A 22871-nucleotide genomic window follows, 5' to 3' on the forward strand; every position below is an offset into this window, starting at 1 on the left:
CAATTGGTTTCCTCTGATGATCCCAGTGTATCATAAATGTTATAAGATGGTTGTGACTAATGCATATTCCTTCCGCTTTTCAAATTAGAATATCCTAAATCCAATGTGAACTCCATAATGCAAGCCGATTGTGAGATGTCATTAGGCGACATTCATAGAAAGAGTGAAGGAATTGACAACGCTAATTGAATGCTTGCTTTCCTACATAAACGAAAATGTCAGATAACAGATCCCTTTAACTCCAAATAGTAAGTTTATACTGAATGTTGTGAATTTCTTGTATTATTCCAAGTCATTGGTCGCCATCATCTGTACCTTTATGAGGTAAGAAAAGTTAAAGCTAAGTTCAGCTCATTTTGTATGTATTCATTCGCGGTCTACTAGGTGGATTTTGTTTGTGGCATTAATTAATTAATTGTATAGTGGCAATTTCTTTTTAAAAGATAACTTTAAAGAAAGAAAGAAGAAACACTACTGAAGGGTCAGATGCAATTAGATTTTGTTCACCGTGAACATAAATCAAGTTCTCGGTAAAATTAACTTTGACATAGTTTATCTAGTAGTAGACGAGTATGCATGCTTATATACATCACTGTTTAAGAAGGTGAAACCAGAACAATTTTTTACCATATATTTTATCATTGCCTAACGTGCCAAATTCACAACTTTAAAGTACCTCTCTTTGCTTATTTGTTTGGAGTTGATAAAATGCTCTATATCTTTTCCAAGAGTAATTTTTGTTAGATTTATTTTTTATAATTAGAAAGAAACATTTTATCTTATATTCTTTCGAGGTTTTCCAAGATAATCGTTAATTTTGACCACGAGGTTAACAAAATTCATTTGTATTTATTGAAAAGAAATTTTATAGTTTGACTAAAAAATAATAATAACACCCTCGTATTTAGCAGTTAAAATTAACTTTATCAAGGTTGATGCTGAACTTACATATATAAGCTATTAACGTTATTTGTGCGTGGATTCTTTCAGGAAAAATACAAATTAAAGAAGGAACCTTCACTTCTTTTCCTTTTATATTTAAATATGTATTTTACTTAAAATTAAAAAATACCTGGAATAAATAAATGCTCACGTAAAGTCACTACTAGCCACCGCCCAAGAAAGCAATTAGTAAAGACAAAAGAGATAGAGAGAGCGTTCACAAACGTCTCTCCACATGTAACACATTTTATCTTTTCGATAACATGTTGAACTTATTTTTCAAAAATGAATATTACGTCGGTATAAAAAGAGATAAACGCAAAAATAAAAAATAATTTCAATGTACGGTCAGTATAAAAAAATACTCTATCAACTAATTAGATTAATTTCTAGAAATATAAAATTTATTTATTTTTGCTAAAAAACGGGACTTCAAAATCCAAAACAAACAAACTAAAAAACAAATCTGAGCCAAGAAGAACCTAACAAATTAAGCCTAAGAAGAAAAAGAATGGAAGCAGAAGCTTCATCAAACAGATACTCCAAAAAGAAAAGGAAAGGAGGGAAGAAAGAAGGAAGAAGGAAGAAGGAAGAAGGAGGGAAGCAGGAAATATAATATTTATATTAATTATTAGATAATTGCGGTGTACTTAAGTTAAATTTATCATAAAATATGTAAGTCAACCATGTTTTTTCATCATAACGATATCGTACATCAAATTTTGTTGGGAGTTAAAATGTGTCATGGAGTGGCCCATTACAGAGAGCATGATAGATAACAGCAGCCCAAAAGGCTGATACGACCCAAAAGGTTGGCGACGACGGCATGTTTGTTTCTATTTAAAAAAACAATTTAAATAAAAATATACTTATTTTTTGTTTTAAAAAATAAAAATAAGCATGTTCTATTATTTATTACATCTTCCGTTATTACTTTTTATAACACTTATTTTTTTTTTCATTTTAATTTTTAAAAACAACCTTCTAAACTATCCATCTATTTTTAGTACCCTCAAAACTCATATTTTCACATCCTCATTATTAGTGTAATTTCGATCAAAACAATGAATAAAACCTATCTCTTCACCTTCCTTTTCAGTGCATTTTCTACTAAAATAATATTTTTGAGTCTCTTCATGGGATAATGATTGACCATAAAAGAGAAACCAATGGGGTTTCGAATTTAGGGCAACATTAAATACTTCATACTGACTGATTTCAAAGTAATTCCAGTAACGTTGTTTTATGGGAGTGGTAACGAAAGCCTACATAACAAGGGCAAACAAAAACGGTTGTTCAATAAATAAAAAAAACAAATAAATGTACTCAAAATCGCGTGCCTCAACCTAAATTGCTGTTGCCCAAAAATAAAATTTGAAGATAGCCAATATATCCAACGAAACATGTAGAACCTAGCAAAATCCGAAAGAGCACTTGATGAGTTTGGGTTTAAATCCTTTTATTTCAAAAGAGAAGAAAGGTATGTGCAACTAAAGAACTTCACAACACAAAAGTTCCAAATAACAATCGTAGGTCTAAGTCTACACTTAACAAGGGTATACAAGCTGAAAAACAGTTCATATAACTCACAATCTACTTTAGCTTATACTAAAAAGTTATGACATGTTTAATTATGAGTTAATTTTTTTTAGAAGTTCTGTCATAAGTTAAATATTAACTAATTTTTTTAAATGAAAATAAAAATATCATTATATGAAAGGTTGACGCTTCAGTTATGTTTTGATGTGAAGTAAAATAGAGAATAATAAATAAGACGATAAAAAATAGAATAAAAATTAGTTGATGTTTGAATGAGTTAAATAAGAGGGAATGAAAGGATAAAATTTTCTTCCACTTGTTTAGATGAGAAAAAAGAGTGTAAAAAGAATAATTAAGTTCATTGAAAATATTTCTAGAATTTTAAAATTGAGTTAAATAAATTTTTTATTGATAATTTTTTTATTTTTTATGTACAAATAACTGGCAAATCTTTATGGATATGGAAAGGGACGTTTAGGAGCAGAAGTCCGAGCCCATAGATGCATGTAATTGGACGAGAGTCAATAGCAAGCCCATTCTAAACCAAAACCAATACTCTTTTGGGTCTGTTTTGGGCCCCTTGTTTTCTTGGCCTTGGCCCTGAGAGAATTGATATACCATTAAACCAGCTTCAAACACAGTATATTACATCAAGATGTGTTAGGCAAATCAAGACCATTATGAGAGTAAATCTTCTTTCAAAACACACACACACAAATGATGTGTTAGGCAAGTTTGCTCCTCCAACCCATTATTTTCCTGTGAGATATTGTAACACTGTTCAAGATAGTATTATCAAATATATATTTTATTTATTCTAGGAAACAAAATTTTAAATTTAATTTAAAAAATACATTTTAAAAGCTAACAAAATCAAACACCCTTTAGTAATTATTGACCAAAATTAATGGACAGTTCCTAATTGATAAATAATGAAAATGAAAGATATCAAAATAATCTTTTACGTGCAAATAAGGAGGTTGAAGAACTATATTAACATTATTTAATATCCTTTAAAACTTTGAAAATATTTCAATTTATCATTTTTTTAATATTTAAAGATTATATTTTTATTTTTAAATCACCATAGAAATATCTCTTTTAAAAAGTAAATTGATATCACTTATCCTTTCAGATTCTATATTAATGTCAATATATTTTATTTTATTTTTGTAAATCAATGTCGAAGTTTACTATACTTTAATTATTAGCTTTACCCGTGAAATTCATGGATTAGGGAAAAGAGGTGGCATAAAAGCGCATAAATGTGTCAATCTTTCTTTTGGATTAGGATAAGGTGCACATTTTCTCAAAACCATGCCAATTCTGACTTTTTAGATTTGTATAAATTTTAAGAATCGTTGTATATTCTCTTATAGTTTTTTATTCAATTTTTTTATCTTAATTTTTAAAATTAAATTTAAATATAAAAAAATAATAAAATTTAATTAAACAATAATGTATTTATTATATAAAAACACCTTTTAATCAAATTAATATTACAAATTACTTAAATTCAATTTTAAGAATTAAGATTAATATTATTTTTATTAGACTTTTTAATGTGTGTCGATAAAAATATATATTTTTACATTATTAATTAATTAAATAATATTTTAAGTACAAATTTTAAAATAATTATCATAAAATCTCGCAATTTTAATAATATAATAATTAAGTCCTAGTTAACGGTAATAAGAGCTTTTGTATTGTCAGTATATTTTTAACTAAATTTAGACACACATAGTTTCTTATCAACAACTTTAACGATAAATGTCTAGCATTTATAACATACTAAACAAATCAATAATTATAAAGCCCTATTATCCCAATACTTAAATGTGAGTAATAAAGATATAAAATATTTCCACTATTACTTCGTGAAAATCTCATAAATTAAGCTTAATTAGAAAGTAAAAAAAGAAAAATATTGGCTAATTTGGTTGGTAAAAACGATAAAGTTGTTTGCGTAGGAATCTTTTATTGAATGATTTAAAAGTGAACTAGTTTGCTAGATGTTATTATATTTTCAAAAATTATAACAACTAATAAAGGATTAAAAATGTAATTAGCAAAGGACAAGTTTGATTATCTGAAACCAAAAGCATGTCACATTTTTTTTTCCAAAATGAGATTGGGATTTCAGGGTATATCTTCAGCACGGCAACATCAAGATCAATACATTTTCTTTTGTAAACTAGTGCAAACGAGTGTACTTGTTAAGAATTCAAAAATAAAAATATAAAATTAGAGTATTTTTTAAATTATATACATGATTTTTAATAAGTTTATTTTATGCTTCTTGAACTCTTGACAAATTTTTTACACTAGTTGACAAGATTATTTGCTTCATCATGGTTGATGATTAACATAATAAGATTGGAGATATTAAATATAACTTTTTTAAATCAAAATATTAAAAAAAATTTAACCTGCAATTTTGAATTTGAATTCTAATAAAATAAATATTTAACATATTTAGCTCTATTTACCTTAGAGAAAAAGAAACAAATAATTAAATATCCCAATTAGCAAATAAAGAAACAAAAGTCTCAAAGAAGAAGGCATGGATAAATTTAGAAGCCACATTTTTTTCCCATTTAACAAAAATCATGAGTTTGTAGGGTTTTTCTTAGTTTTTCTTTACGTCAAAATTTAAATAGAGAAATAAAAATTATTCCACTCTAAAGCTAAACACGATAATCGAACCTAAAACTTATTCTGTCAACTCTATTCAATCTTATCTATTGAACTAACTTTCAGTGGTCATTTTTAAAAAAACTTAAAACCTCTTATAAATTCCACATTAAATGACAGCAATATGTATTTACAAAAGTTCAGTATGGGAATATTAATGCACATTTAATCAAATCTATTCCAAAACTTCACAGACCATTCATGCATGATAGGGAGAAAACAGTTTTGCATTCTACAATCTGTGCGTAATTAATGTCACGTTTTATTCATTTAATTATCAGTCTTTTTTCCCCTAATATTGAAGATAAGCACATTTCCTTCAATTACTGCATATTTAATCAAAACTTATCCAGACTGTGATCCTGTGTGAAAGGAAATAATTTGACAAGACATTACGACGACAAAGGATAGAAACCTAAGCCATAGAGCATGTATTCCATCACTGTTATTTCCACGTTTGTTTGAGAAAATAATTTTTTTAAGCCAGATGCTATCACTAGTATATATTCATGAATCAACACACCCACACAAACATATATATTAAGATATGCACTCAAACATACAACATATTGGAATTATCTGACAGAGATTACCATTATAGTTTTGTTTTAAAAATTATTCTGTGAAACATAAACATGATTACAAGTAGACTATGCCCATCACAAAATTTATTCTATCCAATGCAAATAAAGTATATTGCCAATAACCTGCAGGTACACTAACTGACTTCCCAAAGTTTATATGTACTCTTACACCATAGAAATCATACAAAGTAAAAATAGGACATTTGTTTGGGAATATTATGCCATAATGCGTTGGGACGCGGCCTTTCGCAGCATGAAATTAAAGCTTATGTGATGAGAATGTGTATGGTGTGGCCATTATTAACATTTTGGAATATAAAATCTTTGAAATGTTTAAGACATTCTGCAGTGTAATAGAACGAATATTGATAGAGCAGAATTATCCATCCACAATGGCTGTCTATTCGTCACAAAAGTATAATCATTTTTTTTATTTCTTTTAAGAGAAAAATGAAATTTCGCACCTCCAAAAGAAATTGTGGGTCCTTGCTGCAAGTGCAAAGCAAGATTAAAGCAATTCATAAGGAATTGACATGTCAGCAATTTAGCAAATAACCCTCTTTGCCAAATCAACGCACTCAACTTTTTGAGAGTGGGCATCTTTGCTTGCTAGTTGCTTTGCACTTCCATCATTGAGCACTCATCATACAGAGATTCCCACTCGAGCTATTTGGGCTCGTCAACCCCTTTTGGGCTTTCACCAAGGGCCCACTATATTTTCAATTTCTTGATTGTAAGCACCTTATTCCCATGGTGTTATTTGGTAACCCTAACAAAATAAAAACAAAAACTTGTTAGGTAACAATCCCAATTCATACTAAGAAAAAGTTGCCCTAAAAGAGATTTTCAGTAAAAAGCCAAAAGTCATGCAAATAAAAAAGAAACAGTCCATCCAACGACTGTGCATGTTTGTTTGCTAGTCCATCGGCTCAAAAAGTTCAAGTCCTTTTTTATTTTTGAGCTAGAATTTCCATTTCAAATTAATGTTTTGTTCTATCTTGAAAGCTTTTGAATTCATTTTGATAATATCGTGGCATAACAATTTATTGGTGTAGTTTTAATAGTGAATGTGAGAGCATAATAATAATTTAAGAACTAAAAAGATGAGTTATTATTAACAAAGTTTTAACTAAATGACCAAATAATAAAATTAAAAAGTACATCTGGCGATGTGATGCAACAAGGATCTAATTCTACACATGACACGAAGTCCCTGACTATATAACCCACTAAGGCCACAACTCTATTGATTCAAAAAAATTATTCACATACTTTTAAGCAGAAAAATACAGGACAAACGGTAAAAGGGACAAGAAAAGAAGACCTTATCTTAGCACCTTTAGTTCTCCACTTGGTCTGTGATAAAAACAAAACACAAAATCTTTCTCTGATTTTAACCAGAATGGTCCTAAAGAACGGATTTGGCGGCTGAGTTCATCTTTATCCTTACAGCAGAGATTGTAACAACCCTTGTTTGTTCTTATTCTTTTTCACAAAACACATTAGGATATATAGCATTTGCTTTACCAAGTATAGTCTATATAGACTTATATAATAGACTTAATATGAGGGGAAAAAGAGGGAAAGGAAATATCATAAACAAATGAGAATGCACTTAGCACGTACACTTAATGAGGCATGGTCCCCTTCTTCTCTATCTTTTATTGAGTATAGAATATAGTCCCCACCCTTTTGATGTAAACTGTTCTAACAAAATCCAACCTATCAGAATTATATTTCTTGGCGAGTAAAATTCGAAAAAAACAAAGGAATTTTTCAACAAAAGATAAAATAGAAACATGAGAGAATCAGAGAAATTGATTTACGTGCTACTCTTTTCTCTGTCATTTTTTTTTTCGAGCTGTACTCTGTTTAATACGTGATTTCAAGAAACCCGTATTTGCTATAAAACATCTCATTTCTTATGCAATACCAATTTAATATGTGAGAATGGAATCTAATGTCACAAAAAATCTAAGTTATTTATTGAGAATATTTAATGTATAGAAAGTAAGTGGAATTTACTGTGCGAATTAGATATTGAAGGATGAAAGAAATAGGTGGAATTACTGTGATGCCCAATAACTACTACTTTTCTTTTACCAAACAATTCGTTTCTCTATATTTTTCTCCTTTGGTTTTCCTAAGGGGTGACTCAGAAATTTTAATTGAAGTTAAGCATACTTTTCTAAATTTAATTAAAATTTAACTCATTTAATTACATCTAGCCGTTTTATCTATATTAGTAATTATCACCTTCTTGTTTTGTTATTACTCCCTTTAATTTTGTGCTACTGCTAATGCGTGATTTGCAGTCATATTCATTGATGTTTATGTTAGATATTAGAGCACTTTTCATATTTTATGTATCACTATCAAAGAAACGGTGACTCATTAAATTTTCGGCAAATCCAAAAATAAGATTAAAAAAAATGTTAAGTAAGCAAGTTTTCATAAATCACCCGAGTAGATTCCCATATCACAGCGTTGAATGGTGAGGTTTCAGTCTCACTAATTTTTTTTTTTTCTCCATAAAACTTATCATCTCTCAAAGGGTATGATTAAAAGTTAAATTTTGAAGGAAAAATAAAAAAAAGGTTTTTTTTTTTAATATTCATTAATTTTATATTTTTCAAAATAAAAATTAATATGAAAAATCTTCTATTTATTTTTATAAATATTATATAATTTTTTTAATTAAAATGTAAAAATTATGATAATAATGTAATAAAAATCATAGTAAGAGTATATCGACAATATTTTTTTCATATTTTTTTTCTTTTTATTCTTTAACTAGTGCAAATAAAAAAATTTATTAGCATTTTAAAAAAATGTTTTTTTTTTCTTTTCTATTAGTTGTTTAAAATTAAGAGATATATTGAACAAATGTTTCTATTGTTATTCTTATTTAACTTTTTTAATCTAAAATAATTTTACTATATATTAACGTAGTTATCAGAAAAAAAAAGCCATTTTAAACAAAAATCACTTGCATAAAAATAAAAAACACACCCATATTGATTGAGTTACACCATGCTACGTGTTTATGAGCATCTTTAAAGAAGTTAGAATTACAGTATACTGATAAGGTACAAATTGAACAAACTTATTCAACCAAAGGTTTTATTTGTGGCTGCGACCCAAACTAAGTTACCCTTATCTTGAGCCAATGCGCATGGAGGGCTCGACTCTTGAATGTTAATTAGATGTCATCTCGTGATTTTTAGACAATCGGTGTATAATAAGAGTGATCGACTCAATTACTTACTCACACCTATATAAAATTACGGCTCTAATTAAGGACATTGTTTTCATCTGTTGTCATTTCATTAGAGTCCCTGTCGACATGAATATGATCATTTGAGGTAGAAAAACATCGACACCAACAAGAATGAGATTTTCTCAACATATTGAATGTTTTCAACATATGTAAAATTAATGTCGACAGCAATAAGAATGACATTTTCTCATCATATTGAATGTTTTGAATTTGTTGAAAGCAAATATAAAAATAAAAAAATGGTTGAGGAGCACTGAAGGTGCATTTGTTCGTGTATATCTTTCCTTGCATTATCTAAGTCGGATACATCTTTGTAATTGGCTAGGATTGGAATCCATGAGAAAGAGATGGATCACACCACCTGGGAAAAGAAAAGAAAATATTTTTTTTCCCAAAGAAATCATAATCATATATATCCACAGCTTCTGCTCAGTTAAACATGCGGTGATTAGGATCAGATGCAATTTACAAGTTCCACACGCTGTAGAGTATAACCATAATGTCAATAACAAGCATAACGTATACATACAGATTTATTTAAAACGTGATTTACTTGTGAAATGATTAAATTAGTAAATTTTTTATGAAAAATAAAAACGAATTTAATGATTTATGTTAAGAGGGAGTGTTGATGTCTAAGTAAAAAGTATACATGCATTGAAGTTATTCTTTACATGAGGTAGTGGTAGTGGAGTATAAACGTAAAGCCTCTTTACCAAAGATGTTCACTTCTCCCAGTAGTACTGCAGCAAGAACCTGCTTTTTCATCATCAAGGCTTGTCACTGCTTCCTCAAGTGATCCACTCAACCATTCCATTTCCATCTTATATACCTCTCTCGCACCCATCTCCTTAGTTGCAACGTCTACACTAACCACAAACATAACCAACCTCCTTCTCTTTTCCTTCTCAAAATGAACCACCCATTCATCACCCTCTTAGTTATTGGACTCATCGTTTCCATACCCAGTAGTACTAGTAGTAGTAGTAGTACTAATTACAGTAACAACCAGTCACAGTTTTTTTCTCTGATGAAAGTCTCTCTCTCAGGAAAACACCCTCTAAATTGGGATGTTGAGAAACCTGTCTGCAGCTTCACAGGAGTTACCTGCAACACTGAGGGTGACGTCATCAATCTTGACCTTTCAGGTTGGTCTTCACTTTCTGGAAAGTTCCCTTCAGATATATGCACTTATCTCCCAGAGTTGCGTGTTCTACGCCTTGGCCACAACAGGTTCAAGTTCCTCACAGACACAATTCTCAACTGTTCCCACTTGGAAGTGCTTGACATGAACCGCATGTACCAAACTGGCACACTCCCAGATTTCTCTTCTTTGAAATCTCTTAAGATTCTCGACTTGTCCTACAACCTCTTCACAGGTGAGTTTCCCATGTCAGTGTTCAACCTCACCAATCTTGAAGTTCTTAACTTCAATGAAAACGGAGGCTTCAACCTGTGGCAGTTACCAACAGATATTGACAGGCTGAGAAATCTTAAGTCTATGGTGTTAACAACGTGCATGGTGCATGGTCAAATTCCAGCATCAATAGGGAACATAACTACTCTTGTTGATCTTGAACTGAGTGGGAATTTCCTCACAGGCCAAATTCCAAAAGAGCTTGGACTATTGAAGAAGTTGGAACAGCTTGAGCTCTACTATAATCAACACCTTGTTGGTAACATACCTGAGGAGCTAGGGAATCTCACAGAGCTAACGGATTTGGATATGTCAGTGAACAAGCTAAGTGGGAGTATTCCTGCATCTGTGTGTAGGCTTCCCAGGCTTCAAGTGTTGCAGCTTTACAACAATAGTCTCACAGGAGAAATCCCAGGTGCGATTGAAAACTCAACAACCTTAAAAATGTTGTCTCTTTATGACAACTTCCTGAGAGGACAAGTTCCCAAGAAACTGGGACAGCACTCGGGAATGATAGTTCTTGATTTGTCAGAAAACAGTTTATCTGGTCCGTTGCCAACTGAGGTTTGCAAGGGAGGTAAACTACTCTACTTTCTTGTTTTGGATAACATGTTTTCTGGTGAGATACCTGAGAGTTATGCAAACTGCATGGCGCTGTTGAGGTTTAGAGTGAGTAATAACCGTTTGGAAGGTTCCATTCCTGAGGGACTTCTTGGTCTACCTCATGTTTCAATTATTGATTTGAGTAACAATAATTTGACTGGTCCAATTCCTGACATTAATGGAAATTCTAAAAACTTGTCTGAACTGTTTCTGCAAAGGAACAGAATTTCAGGTGTCATAACTCCCACAATCTCTCTAGCTATTAACCTTGTCAAGATTGATTTCAGCTATAACCTTTTGTCTGGTCCAATTCCTTCAGAAATTGGCAACCTTAGAAGGCTTAATTTGCTTATGTTGCAAGGGAACAAATTGAGTTCTTCCATACCCGGTTCACTCTCTTCATTGGAGTCTCTCAACCTTCTTGATCTATCCAACAACCTTTTAACTGGGAGCATCCCTGAAAGCCTCTCTGTGTTGCTACCCAATTCCATTAACTTCTCACATAACTTGCTTTCGGGTCCAATTCCTCCCAAATTGATCAAAGGAGGTTTGGTTGAAAGCTTTTCAGGGAATCCTGGTTTGTGTGTGTTACCTGTGTATGCTAATTCATCGGATCAAAACTTTCCCATATGTTCAAGTGCTTACAAGAGTAGAAGGATAAACACCATCTGGGTAGCTGGGGTATCAGTGGTTTTGATCTTTATTGGAGCTGCCTTGTTTCTCAAACGTAGGTGCAGCAACGAGAGAAGTGCAGTGAAACATGAGGATACACTGTCTTCATACTTCTCTTATGAAGTTAAGAGTTTTCACAAGATCACTTTTGACCAAAGGGAGATCATAGAGTCCTTGGTGGATAAGAACATAATGGGGCATGGAGGGTCAGGGACAGTGTACAAGATTGAGTTGAAAAGTGGGGATATTGTTGCAGTGAAGAGATTGTGGAGTCGAAAATCCAAGGATTCAGCTCTAGAGGATCGATTGTTTGTGGACAAAGCATTGAAAGCCGAGGTGGAAACTCTGGGCAGCATAAGACACAAGAACATAGTGAAACTTTATTGCTGCTTTTCCAGCTTGGATTGCAGCTTGTTGGTTTATGAGTACATGCCAAATGGCAATCTTTGGGATTCCCTTCACGAAGGTTGGATCATTTTGGATTGGCCTACTCGTTATAGAATTGCACTGGGGATTGCACAGGGTCTAGCATACCTCCACCATGATTTGGTTCTTCCTATTATCCACCGAGACATCAAGTCAACTAATATCTTGTTAGATGTTGATTACCAGCCCAAGGTAGCAGACTTCGGGATTGCCAAGGTTTTGCAAGCAAGAGGTGGCAAGGATTCAACAACAACTGTTATTGCCGGAACATATGGTTACTTAGCCCCAGGTAGTTTCTCTTACCAAAGTCAAATATGATCATCATTCAAATATAAAGAAAAAATTCATTTTATAGCAAACTATCATGATATGTTTCCTGAAAACGATAAATTTTTCTCAAGCATGCGTTTATTTGTCTCTATTCTATCTACAGCATTCAGGTTTTTTTTTTTTTTAAAGCTAAAGTGCTGCTTGGATATTCTCATTGTAATGATTACTGAATAATGACTTTTTACCAAGTAAATAATTGAGGTGCACCGTGCACCATATTAATATTAAATTTATTAGTATTTTGTACTAACAAAACACTAGTAGTACTTGGGAGCATGTGGTAACTTCTCTATCATGTGTTTTGTGAATATTTATTTCCATTGGTTTTGATGGCTATGACAGAACATGCATATTCATCAAGGGCCACCACCAAGTGTGATGTCTACAGTTTTGGGGTGATTTTGATGGAACTGTTAACTGGGAAGAAGCCAGTGGAGGCAGGATTTGGAGAGAACAGAAATATTGTTTTCTGGGTCTCAAACAAAGTAGAAGGCAAGGAAGGTGCTAGACCAACTGAGGTATTTGACTCCAGACTATGTTGTTCATTCAAAGATGACATGATCAAAGTGTTGCGGATTGCCATTCGCTGCACCTACAAAGCCCCTTCATGTAGACCAACCATGAAAGAGGTGGTTCAGCTTCTTATTGAGGCAGAGCCACGCAATTCCGATTCTTACAAGTTGTCAACCAAAGACATATCAAATCTCACCGTAACAAAGAAACCATTTGAATCATAATTTGAGTAGCTTAAAGGAGTAAGACTAAGGAAGAGCATATCGACACCTAAGATAAACAGTCTATCTCGATGTAATTGAGATGACTTATTGTAGAGTACAGAACAAATTACTATGATCTTTTTTATTTTTTTCTAGACAACTAGTTTTGTACTTTGTAGATTCTATCTTTGACTATAGTTTTTTTTTTCTCTCTCTTTTACTGTTTCGAATTTTGACTTTTGTAAAAATTTGAAATCATAATGCTGTATCCAAGCTTTACGGTAATGTACAACAGTATCCATATTTTATAGGCCCACACTTGCCAACTTGCTTTGTGGAATTTTGGTTCTTTCCTCTTCTATCAACGCTTTTATTTTGAGCGATGCAAGATGGCTCCAATAAAAGGAGCATATGTTGTGAGGACTGGAAGGTTGTGATTCACACAGAGTTCCCTTTTAATATTATTAAAAGAAAAATACAAAATGGGTTCCAGATTCTGAATACTATATTATGGCATTATTTGTGTGTGGAGGGAGGGGCCCTTTAACAAAGCTCTCTCCACTGGAAGGGAAAAAAAAGATGAATGGAATGATTGATTGATGAGAGCATCTTGTCTCCATTTTAGTGAGGGAAAGAGAAGAAAGCAGCAGCATTTAAGCTTTTCCTTTTTCCTCTTGCTTCCTTTTTTCTAGTAGAGATTATTGTTTTGATAGAATGAGGCCTAAGGGAATGGAGAGAGAGGCATCAATCATGTTTAACCGTAGGTAGTGAGCCATGAACCTCCCACTCACAACTTGAATGCCCTTTAATTTATTAAAAAGGAATTTTATTTTTTGAAGTGTCACATTAGACTGAAATTGAACCAATCTCCTAATTAAAGCTCAAGCAATAGCATACTAGGGAACAAATAAGAGAAAAACTCATTCAAAATCACCACAATATTTCGAGGATACATATTGATACAACAACATCAAAGTGTAAGAGTAACTGAATGAAGGCTACAAGAAACATTGGTTTTGTGTGAAGATCAGGAAGAAATGAATAAGGAAGTAACTATATAATGAAACCTTATGTCATGCTCTAAAGGCAAATTATTAGGAGCACAAAGCATAAAATCATTGGCACATGGTTGTTACCTTGTATGCAAAAATGCATGCATAGTCAGTCACACGTGTGTGTACAAACACTAGAACTACATCACAGTTTCTGTACATTCATGTGCTTTATGAGTGGATGGCGGGGTCACCCTAGAAGAATGAGATTCACGAACGCAAAAATTCTTTAGGCTTGGTGGAGAACCCATAAAGCAAAAAAGTTAGAAGGTTCGATAAGAAGAATAGTTTTCTTAAACAAAAAGACACAGGGCATCAACTTCCAAAGCATGCTTGGCTGTGAGAAGAAGCTAATTTTAGGACAGGTATGTTCTTATTAAGTACAATAGGAACCAAAGAAGTTCAGATCAGACACAAAGATACCCTGCAGCAGATTTAATAATCACTGCATATTCTATTGATTTATGGACAATAACCAATCACAAAAGTCAGAAGTATATATATATATATCTTCTCTTGTGTATCGTCTCATCAATATACCCAAAAGGCTGGAAATTGGAATACATGACTTTCACTGAATTAAACAGTCACTCCAATCAGAAGTAATTGATATGTTTGTTTGAAGAACATACCTGTTCGTACAAGAAGGAATTGTTAATATGAATTTAAACTCAAATTATTTGATTGTAAAATGACTAATTCGTGATAAATCAGCAATTGTACATTACCAGACAAACCAAAATGATGCACTAAAAGGACAATAATTGTCAACCCGACCAGTAACACACAAAAATATTACGCGCATGACTTTATCTGTTGATATAATGAATGTATCCCACCAGGGCCAGCAATCCAAGTTAGTAAGAAAAATCTAATATAGCTTAGCAGAAAATAATTTCAAGTTCCAATAGATGGTTTTTTCAATGTGACATTGTTGACATAAATGGGAACATTGTCAATCTTAGGCACTAGAGAAATTGAAGATGCCAAGTGTGTGCTCATGCTTCACCTCTTATCTTAAAGGAAAAACAGAATTAGTGGCGCACCCACGTCGAGAGAGTTTAAAATGGGTCTCCAATAATTTCCCTCTATCTTTTTGTCCCAGTTCCAAGTCTCACACCAAAAATGTAATGTTCACAGCTATTCTTTTTTAGTGGAACAGTTTCTGTCACTTGTTAGGGATTGTCCTGTCCCGTGCTACAAAAGTTCAATGCCTCTAAGGCACTATTGATGATTATTTGATCTCTTCTACCAGGAAAATTCATGCATAAAATATTTGTTTTATTAGGATTTAATTCTTCTAAAATTAGAAAATGTATAGAATAAAAAATAAATAATATTTACCATCAATTTAAATAGTGTACCCTGTGAGCATTGAGGTGGGTATCCTATTTTATAATTCTGTTTCTGTGAACTATGAACAAATCCCAAACATTTTTCACTAATCTTTGGGCCTACCAATTAGACACCATAGCCCAACCTTCTTCTGTAGGTTTTAGGCCCATAAGTATTTATTTAGCTAAAAGAATATCGATACAGTTATTTAGGTGTATTATTTAAATAAATTTTTGAAAAATTATAAAATCTATCATGAATAAAAATCAACTTCGATAGTCCATTAATTAACATGCATTGATTAAAAAGATGAAATGGTTACAAGTCATTATTTGGTAATAAAATTTCTCATATTAAATTTTCACACGGTTTTGTCATGTAAATTTTTTGTATTAATTTTTTTTATAAGCATTAAATATGGTTTTATCAAGGTTTATAGATGTTTCTTACTTAACTCAGCGCATAAATTATTTGATAGATAATATAGTTATGTTAAATTTGATAATGAATATTTTATCGTCCTTAGTAATTTTGCCAGAATTAAGTTCAAATAGGGTGCATAAAAATTTGAAAAGGAGAAAAAAAAATAAAATATATATATATATGAAGAATAATTTTATTAAAAAACATATCAAATTTTAATGTAAAAAAATCCTTTGCCCCCATAAGGGTGGCACAATAGCCAGCATCTTATCTTCAGAATCCCTTTCAAATATTCTCACTCTCTTTCCCTCTAATTCTCTCAACCACCATAGTATATAGGTCAGGAAATCAAATGGAAGCAAGATATTGATTCGCAAATTAATTGCTTTGTATTTATCTCCATTTATTAAATAAAATTGTTTTTCAGAATTGTTTATTTTTATTTCATTTCAAACTTTCTAAATTCGAACATTTATGCTCTATTTCTAATCTGCTTTTCTAAAATTTAATTCAATTTTAGAATCTCGTACAATGTAAAACATATTTTTTACAGCATGTTAATTTCAAAAACTATTTTGAGCATCACCAGGAGAACATGCTCTGAAGAAAACTTTACTTGATTTATATTTATGGCTTTTGCTATAAAAATGCACCATGGTCATTAAATGCATTTTTTTTCAAACATAGCCAAACCGTACTAGCCTAAACTACAAATGAGTTAATAAGAAAAGATGGAAAATATTATAAATTTGGAAAATTAGACGAAACTAAAAATTAGACGTTTATAACGTACCCTAGTTATGATATCAGAGTATGTGGGGTAATTTATATTTATTAACCTTTGTTTTTTTGCGCGTGTATATAATAGTTTTAAATTATTAGTGATGTATTCTGTTCTGTTTTTTATTAAAAATAATTTGTTTATATAAATTAATTGTAAATCATAACTTTGTATTATACTTATAAATATTTATAATATTAAATAGTTAAATATACAAGTATATTAAGTATGTGAGTATATTTAATTACATGAATAATAAGTAGTCTTATAATAAGTAAGAATATATAACTATTAATAATTAATATATGGAAAAATATTTTATAATTAAAATAAAAAATGTTAATAGTTATTTTAATAAAATTTTTGAAAAAAAATGGTTTTTCACATGCAAATATTAATATCACTTTTTAAAATAAATTTATTAACAATGATGGCTGATATAAATGTGATGTTTCAACTGTGATTTGTCACGGTGAAGCAGTATATTCATAAATATATAAAATGATAAAATCAAATTAAAATTTGACTTAAAGATGTAATCAGGGGTATAAATTATTTAAACTACTCATAAATTATTTGAGTTTAATTTGTCAAATGTTTAACTAAATTTGCTTATTTAATTAAATAAATGAACTCAAACTATTGTTAATAAAAAAAATATAAGTTTAAATTTGATTTATTTAAATAAATTACCCAAACTATTAAATTTTACATTAACTCAACTCATTTATGCCTGTAGATACGATATTGAATTCGTGAAAATCTACCCAAGAGAAATAAATATAATTCGCCAATTTTCATATCTACAAGGAATAAAATCCATTTGCAAAAATAAAAATAAAAATAAACAAATAAATAAATCTGAGTTTTTTTTATTTGTGAGGCATTTGTTCCATGTTATGAGAAATTAAAGCAAGATTAAACATTTGTTAAACTGAAAAATGGTGCTTGCATAATCTGACAAGGAAAAAACTAGAATGGGAGAACTAGTTCATGAATTAAATGCCGTTTTTCCTGGACAGCATCATTGATAGCATTATTTAAGCCACTGTACAACACACCATTTTTCATGTTCCATCTTTTCACTTTTGGTCCACCAACACCCACACATATATACCAAGCCAAATGTTACCGACACTATTTTTATGTCTACTTCTTTTTAATATATTTTTATTAAATAATTGGACACACTTTTCGTTTAGGAGTATGCATAAATTTTTTTACTTAATAATATGTTGTATGTTAAAATATATTGCTAACATTCTAATAATAATAATAAGACCCACGTTATTTTAATTAGTGTTCTTATATTTAGTAGATAAATGAATAATAAAATATTAATACGTGGGATTGTAAGAGCCGTTTTCACACAAGATTGAAGTTGGGATCAATTTAAAATTTAGACTAAAATTATGGAGACACGTTTGTACATATAATATACACACATACTATAAAAACAAGACAAAATGTTATTATTGTGGACAAATGCTCTTGAGAACAACGTGGATCCATCCATTGCACAATGATATTTTAAAGTACATTTTGATTAGTTTGAATTTTTTGAGATAAATAAATATTTTTATATAATATTTACGTATAAACTATTATTATTATTTAACTACTTACTATAGTTCATTATCTTACAAGATATGCAATAAGATTCCTTTTATGTTAGTTTAAAATTTAATTCATTTATTCAAGATTTTTTAAAGATATCAGTAGCCTATTGGACTTTATATCAAATTTTGCTAAACTCTCGCGCTCTAAGGCCTAGGCCCAATTTAAGTAAATTTATAGAATTTTTTATAAAATAAATAAATTTTATGTTATAAGTTTAAAATAATTTATCTTTCATTGTATTTATTTTTTAATATTAATTATTATTTATAAAAACAAATTCTACAAATTTATCCAAATTGGCCAAAGTCATGTCTGTTTATATATCCACCGTTTTATACCCATTCTTGTAGTTATCCATCACACGTATCCCCTTGATGACCCAAAACCTTCTGCAGATCTGCCATGTCGGCTTATGCCACGGGAGCTTGTTATGGTGACTGTATCACCCACTTTAATATCTATATAATTACCCAACCCAACCAACGTTGTCAATGTAATATATTTCTTAGATACGAATTTGTGGTGTGAAGTAGATGTTAAATTCTATTTTTGAAGGAACTAATTTAAACAAAAATTTAAAATAAATGACTAAATAAATTTCATGCAAAAAGTTTATTAAACTAATTACAAAGTCGTGAATCTTGTATCTCTTATCTGATACTGTGTGAATACTTATGCTCACAAAAATATGTGAGCAGTTATCTTGTGTCTTAATTTATAATCATTAGATAGATAAAAATCTTAACTATTTTGAATAATTTTGATGGATATTCATTGAATTCACGTTAAGTTACAAATTTTACAAAAACATTATCACGAATGCCACATGCCAATAATTATCGCATTAAAAGTGGAAAAAAATAATCAAATGGTTCTATTTGTTTTTTAATATATATAAAACTGAGAAATATATTTATGGGTACAACGCAAATGTGCTCTATTTTTTAGGATTTGTTTTCTTTCCTTCTCTTGACAACATAACATGGATTTGCTTCGGAGTTTGTGTTGAAAAATGAAAATGGAGCATCGAGGGAAAAAATTAGCATTAACACATCAGTCTTGGTTAAGGACTTCCCTTGTCTGTTTCGAGTTTGTCTTCTTTACCCTTTATGTCACCAAAACCAAATAATGTGGTGGAAAACCCCTCATCGTTACTATATCTGACTTCTCCTAACCCTTCATCCACCATGCGTCACTCAAAAAGCCCTTGCTACTATCATAAGCTGTTTGCCATTTGTTAGTGTTATTTCATCCCTTCTTGAGCAACAGGTGGCGATAAAAACGACCAAAAGGGCTTGCATTATTGAGCCGTGCATCATTGTTTCTACTCCCAAATCTCGCAAGCTTGAAATTTTCTAGTTTGGTTAACCATGATTACCACTATATATATATGAAGTAGTTTGTTGTTGGGGATGAGGTCAACAATTTGGCTTTAAGTGTGATGGGGATGATAATGTTAAGATTAAGGATACAGTGGAATAAGTGAGGAATAAGCAAATTCACTAGTGTCTTGTTGCGTAATTAACAGTGGCAAAGGACATTTTTAGAAAAAGAAAAAGAAAAAAAAAATGGTCAAAGACAGTGGTTATCACGGGCCAAGTTACAAGAAAACTATGCACGACAAGTTGTGGTTAATTAACTTGCCAATATCTAAGCTTTAATTTGCCAATAAGTTCATCAAGGGTAAATTTTGTTAACAGTTGTCATTAACTTAACAGCTGCTATTTAACTCGTGATTTGTTTATTTAATTTATTAATTTAAAAAAGTGGAATTGGGAAAAATGTTGATAAGTTGAATGAACTAGTTTTATTATTAACATAGCCTTGAAGGCACAGCACAGAACAGAACAGAACAGGCTTTATATGTCTGTGATACATAAATATAGGGGGCGGCTATTTCATTTATTGTTACCAACACATTTATTAGTTATTTAACTATTAATTAATTTGACACATCTACCTTCTAACGTTTCTTTAAATGTAGCATCTTTTTGTTTTGCATGTTTAGCTGAGGAAGAAAAATAAATGAAACTATTATAAGAAAGATGAAAAGATAGTTATAACAAACAAACCATATGTCTGCTTTGCCAGTTTTCCTGACCACATTGCCTCCAACACATTTTGCTTAGCTGTTCCGCAACCTGTTCATTCTTCTTTTTCTTTTCCTTTTTTTTAAAAATCACATACAAATACTAATCATTTTTTAATATGTTAAATTTTTTTATTTTTTTCAATTAAAATTTTCTATATACCTTTAAATTAATGTTAACAAACTATCTAAATTTTATTTTAATTAAATTTAAGATTAAATAAGTCAATTATTAAAATTTTTTAAAACTGCTAATTTATTTATTTTTAACAAACTAGTTATATAACTTACTAATTTATATTAAATTGCTTAAAAATATATATAATATTATAATTATATAATATTAAAATAAAATATGACTTATTTTAACACATGTTATTAATAAAAATAATTTTATTAATTTAAATAATAACTTTAATGCTTTTAAAATGGTTAATTTTAATATATTATATTAATAAAAATTATATGAATTAATTTAAATAATTTATTTTTATAATTTATTTATTAATTTTTAAAGTATTATTTATTTATTTAATTGATTTTTATCTGATAAAAATATTATTAATTAATTAATTAATATTAATAATAATAATAAATAGACTATTATAAAGATAAAATGAAAATAAATTAACATACTATGATTTTAATTGTAAGTTGTTTAAAAAAACTGAAAATAAAAAATATAACAAAAGTATTGGTAAAAAACTTAAAGCTTCTTTACATAGTTTCTAAAAATTAATTTTAAAAAATTACATGCTTCTTTTGTTCTATATTAACAAATAATTATACAATTTTTTTGATAAAAAAAATAAAGTTTTAAATTACAAATTACTTTTACTATATATATATATCATTTAAAATAATAAATTCATAAAATACTTTATTTTTAATATTTTAAACTTACAAATATTTATTTATCAAGCTTAATTAGCAAATAGTAACTTTCATTGATATTTTGACAGGCTATTATTTGTTATAATATTATTCACTTGTAAAACTAAAATAAATAAAATAAATGTCAATATGTTGAAACGTTCTAAATTAATTAAATAATTTACTATATCTGAATTTTTTTTATCTAGTTTGAATGAAATGGATAATTATAGTTCGGAAATGTTATATATAACATATCATTATCAAACAAAAGTTACTTGTTAAAATTTTAAGTCATTTAAAATGTTTCTTTAAGTTTAATAAGTTCATTTATTCAAATATACATATAAAACGTGAATTAAAAAATATATATGCATTTTATAAGATTAAATATTTATTATTTCATTTAAAAGACTGAATTCCCATGTATTACTACTGAGTTAATATACGATTTGTAATATTTCTTTTAAATAGACTTTTAAGCAAAGACTAATTTTAAAACTATCAATTCATATTTTTTAAAAATATATCTACAATTTAGAGCAAAATTGTACCTTTCATTTAGATTCCAAAATAAAAAAAAATAAAAATTTTAGAAAGCTTTACTTAATTCTCATGTTATTTATTCAAACTAATTCGATAGATATTTATGTATGACAGGTATGTTTTTCTGAAACATAAATTTAGCATTAAATTTTAAGCGATAATTTTTAAATGGAGCACTTTTGTAAGTATCATCACAAGTGATCATTTTTACATATTAATTAAATTTTCATCTTATTAAGTAATTTTTTACATTATATATTTATTTTCTAATTTAATATTAATTTGAATTTTAAATTCTCATAATTTAATCTAAAATAATGGAAATTTTATTATTAACAAATATTATATTTACTCTTTTTAAAATTTACAATTGTTATACAATATAGTATAGTTATTTTTTTAAATTTAATCAACAATACACATGCACTGTATGGAAATTTTGTTATTTTTAATAAAATAACAAGATATATTTTTCAATTTATAGAGTACAGATTAAAAAAACAAATTATTGAACAAATAGTTTGTCCATATTATATTTTAACAAATAATTGAAATTTACTTTAAGTAAATTTTCATTTTCAAAGAAAAGGAATGCTCATGCAACTAATTTCAAATATATCCTTCATATCTACAGGCAATATATATTCCAATTCAATTATCCAACACTAATATTTCTTCAATTTTTATTTATAAGAAATAAAAAATTAAATTATCAAATAAAATAAAATAATTAATTGAGTTATATTTTTATAAATATAAATTTTATTTTAAAAATATCCATAATATTAAATAATATAGATATAGTTAATGTAGTCATTGACTTGTAAACATGCTTTTAGTAATAAAAGAAGGATATAAAAAAATTTATTAATTAATACATTTTAAATATATTATATATTTTTATAATTAGAACACATATTTAATTTAATTTTTTATAAAAACAACT

At 29.2% G+C, this 22871-nt stretch overlaps 1 protein-coding gene across 1 annotated transcript; it reads left to right on the top strand.

Annotated features, from left to right (window-relative positions):
* Positions 1-9721: 9721 nt before the first annotated feature.
* LOC113864915 (receptor protein-tyrosine kinase CEPR1) lies at positions 9722-14631 on the top strand. Its single transcript, XM_027499149.1, has 2 exons — positions 9722-12449; positions 12833-14631. The coding sequence occupies exons 1-2, from the start codon at positions 9956-9958 to the stop codon at positions 13225-13227; spliced, it is 2889 nt and encodes a 962-aa protein (XP_027354950.1). The 5' UTR covers positions 9722-9955; the 3' UTR covers positions 13228-14631.
* The last annotated feature ends 8240 nt before the right edge of the window (positions 14632-22871 follow it).

This window comes from Abrus precatorius, unplaced genomic scaffold (assembly GCF_003935025.1).
Source record: "Abrus precatorius isolate BTA unplaced genomic scaffold, Abrus_2018 Scaffold4, whole genome shotgun sequence".
NCBI lineage: Eukaryota > Viridiplantae > Streptophyta > Magnoliopsida > Fabales > Fabaceae > Abrus > Abrus precatorius.

Bases quoted from the DNA above. Each gene is read 5' to 3' on its own strand.
- LOC113864915 (XM_027499149.1), top strand. From the start codon at position 9,956: ATGAACCACCCATTCATCACCCTCTTAGTTATTGGACTCATCGTTTCC. The intron at 12,450-12,832 runs GTAGTTTCTCTT...TGGCTATGACAG, and splicing joins ATATGGTTACTTAGCCCCAG to AACATGCATATTCATCAAGG.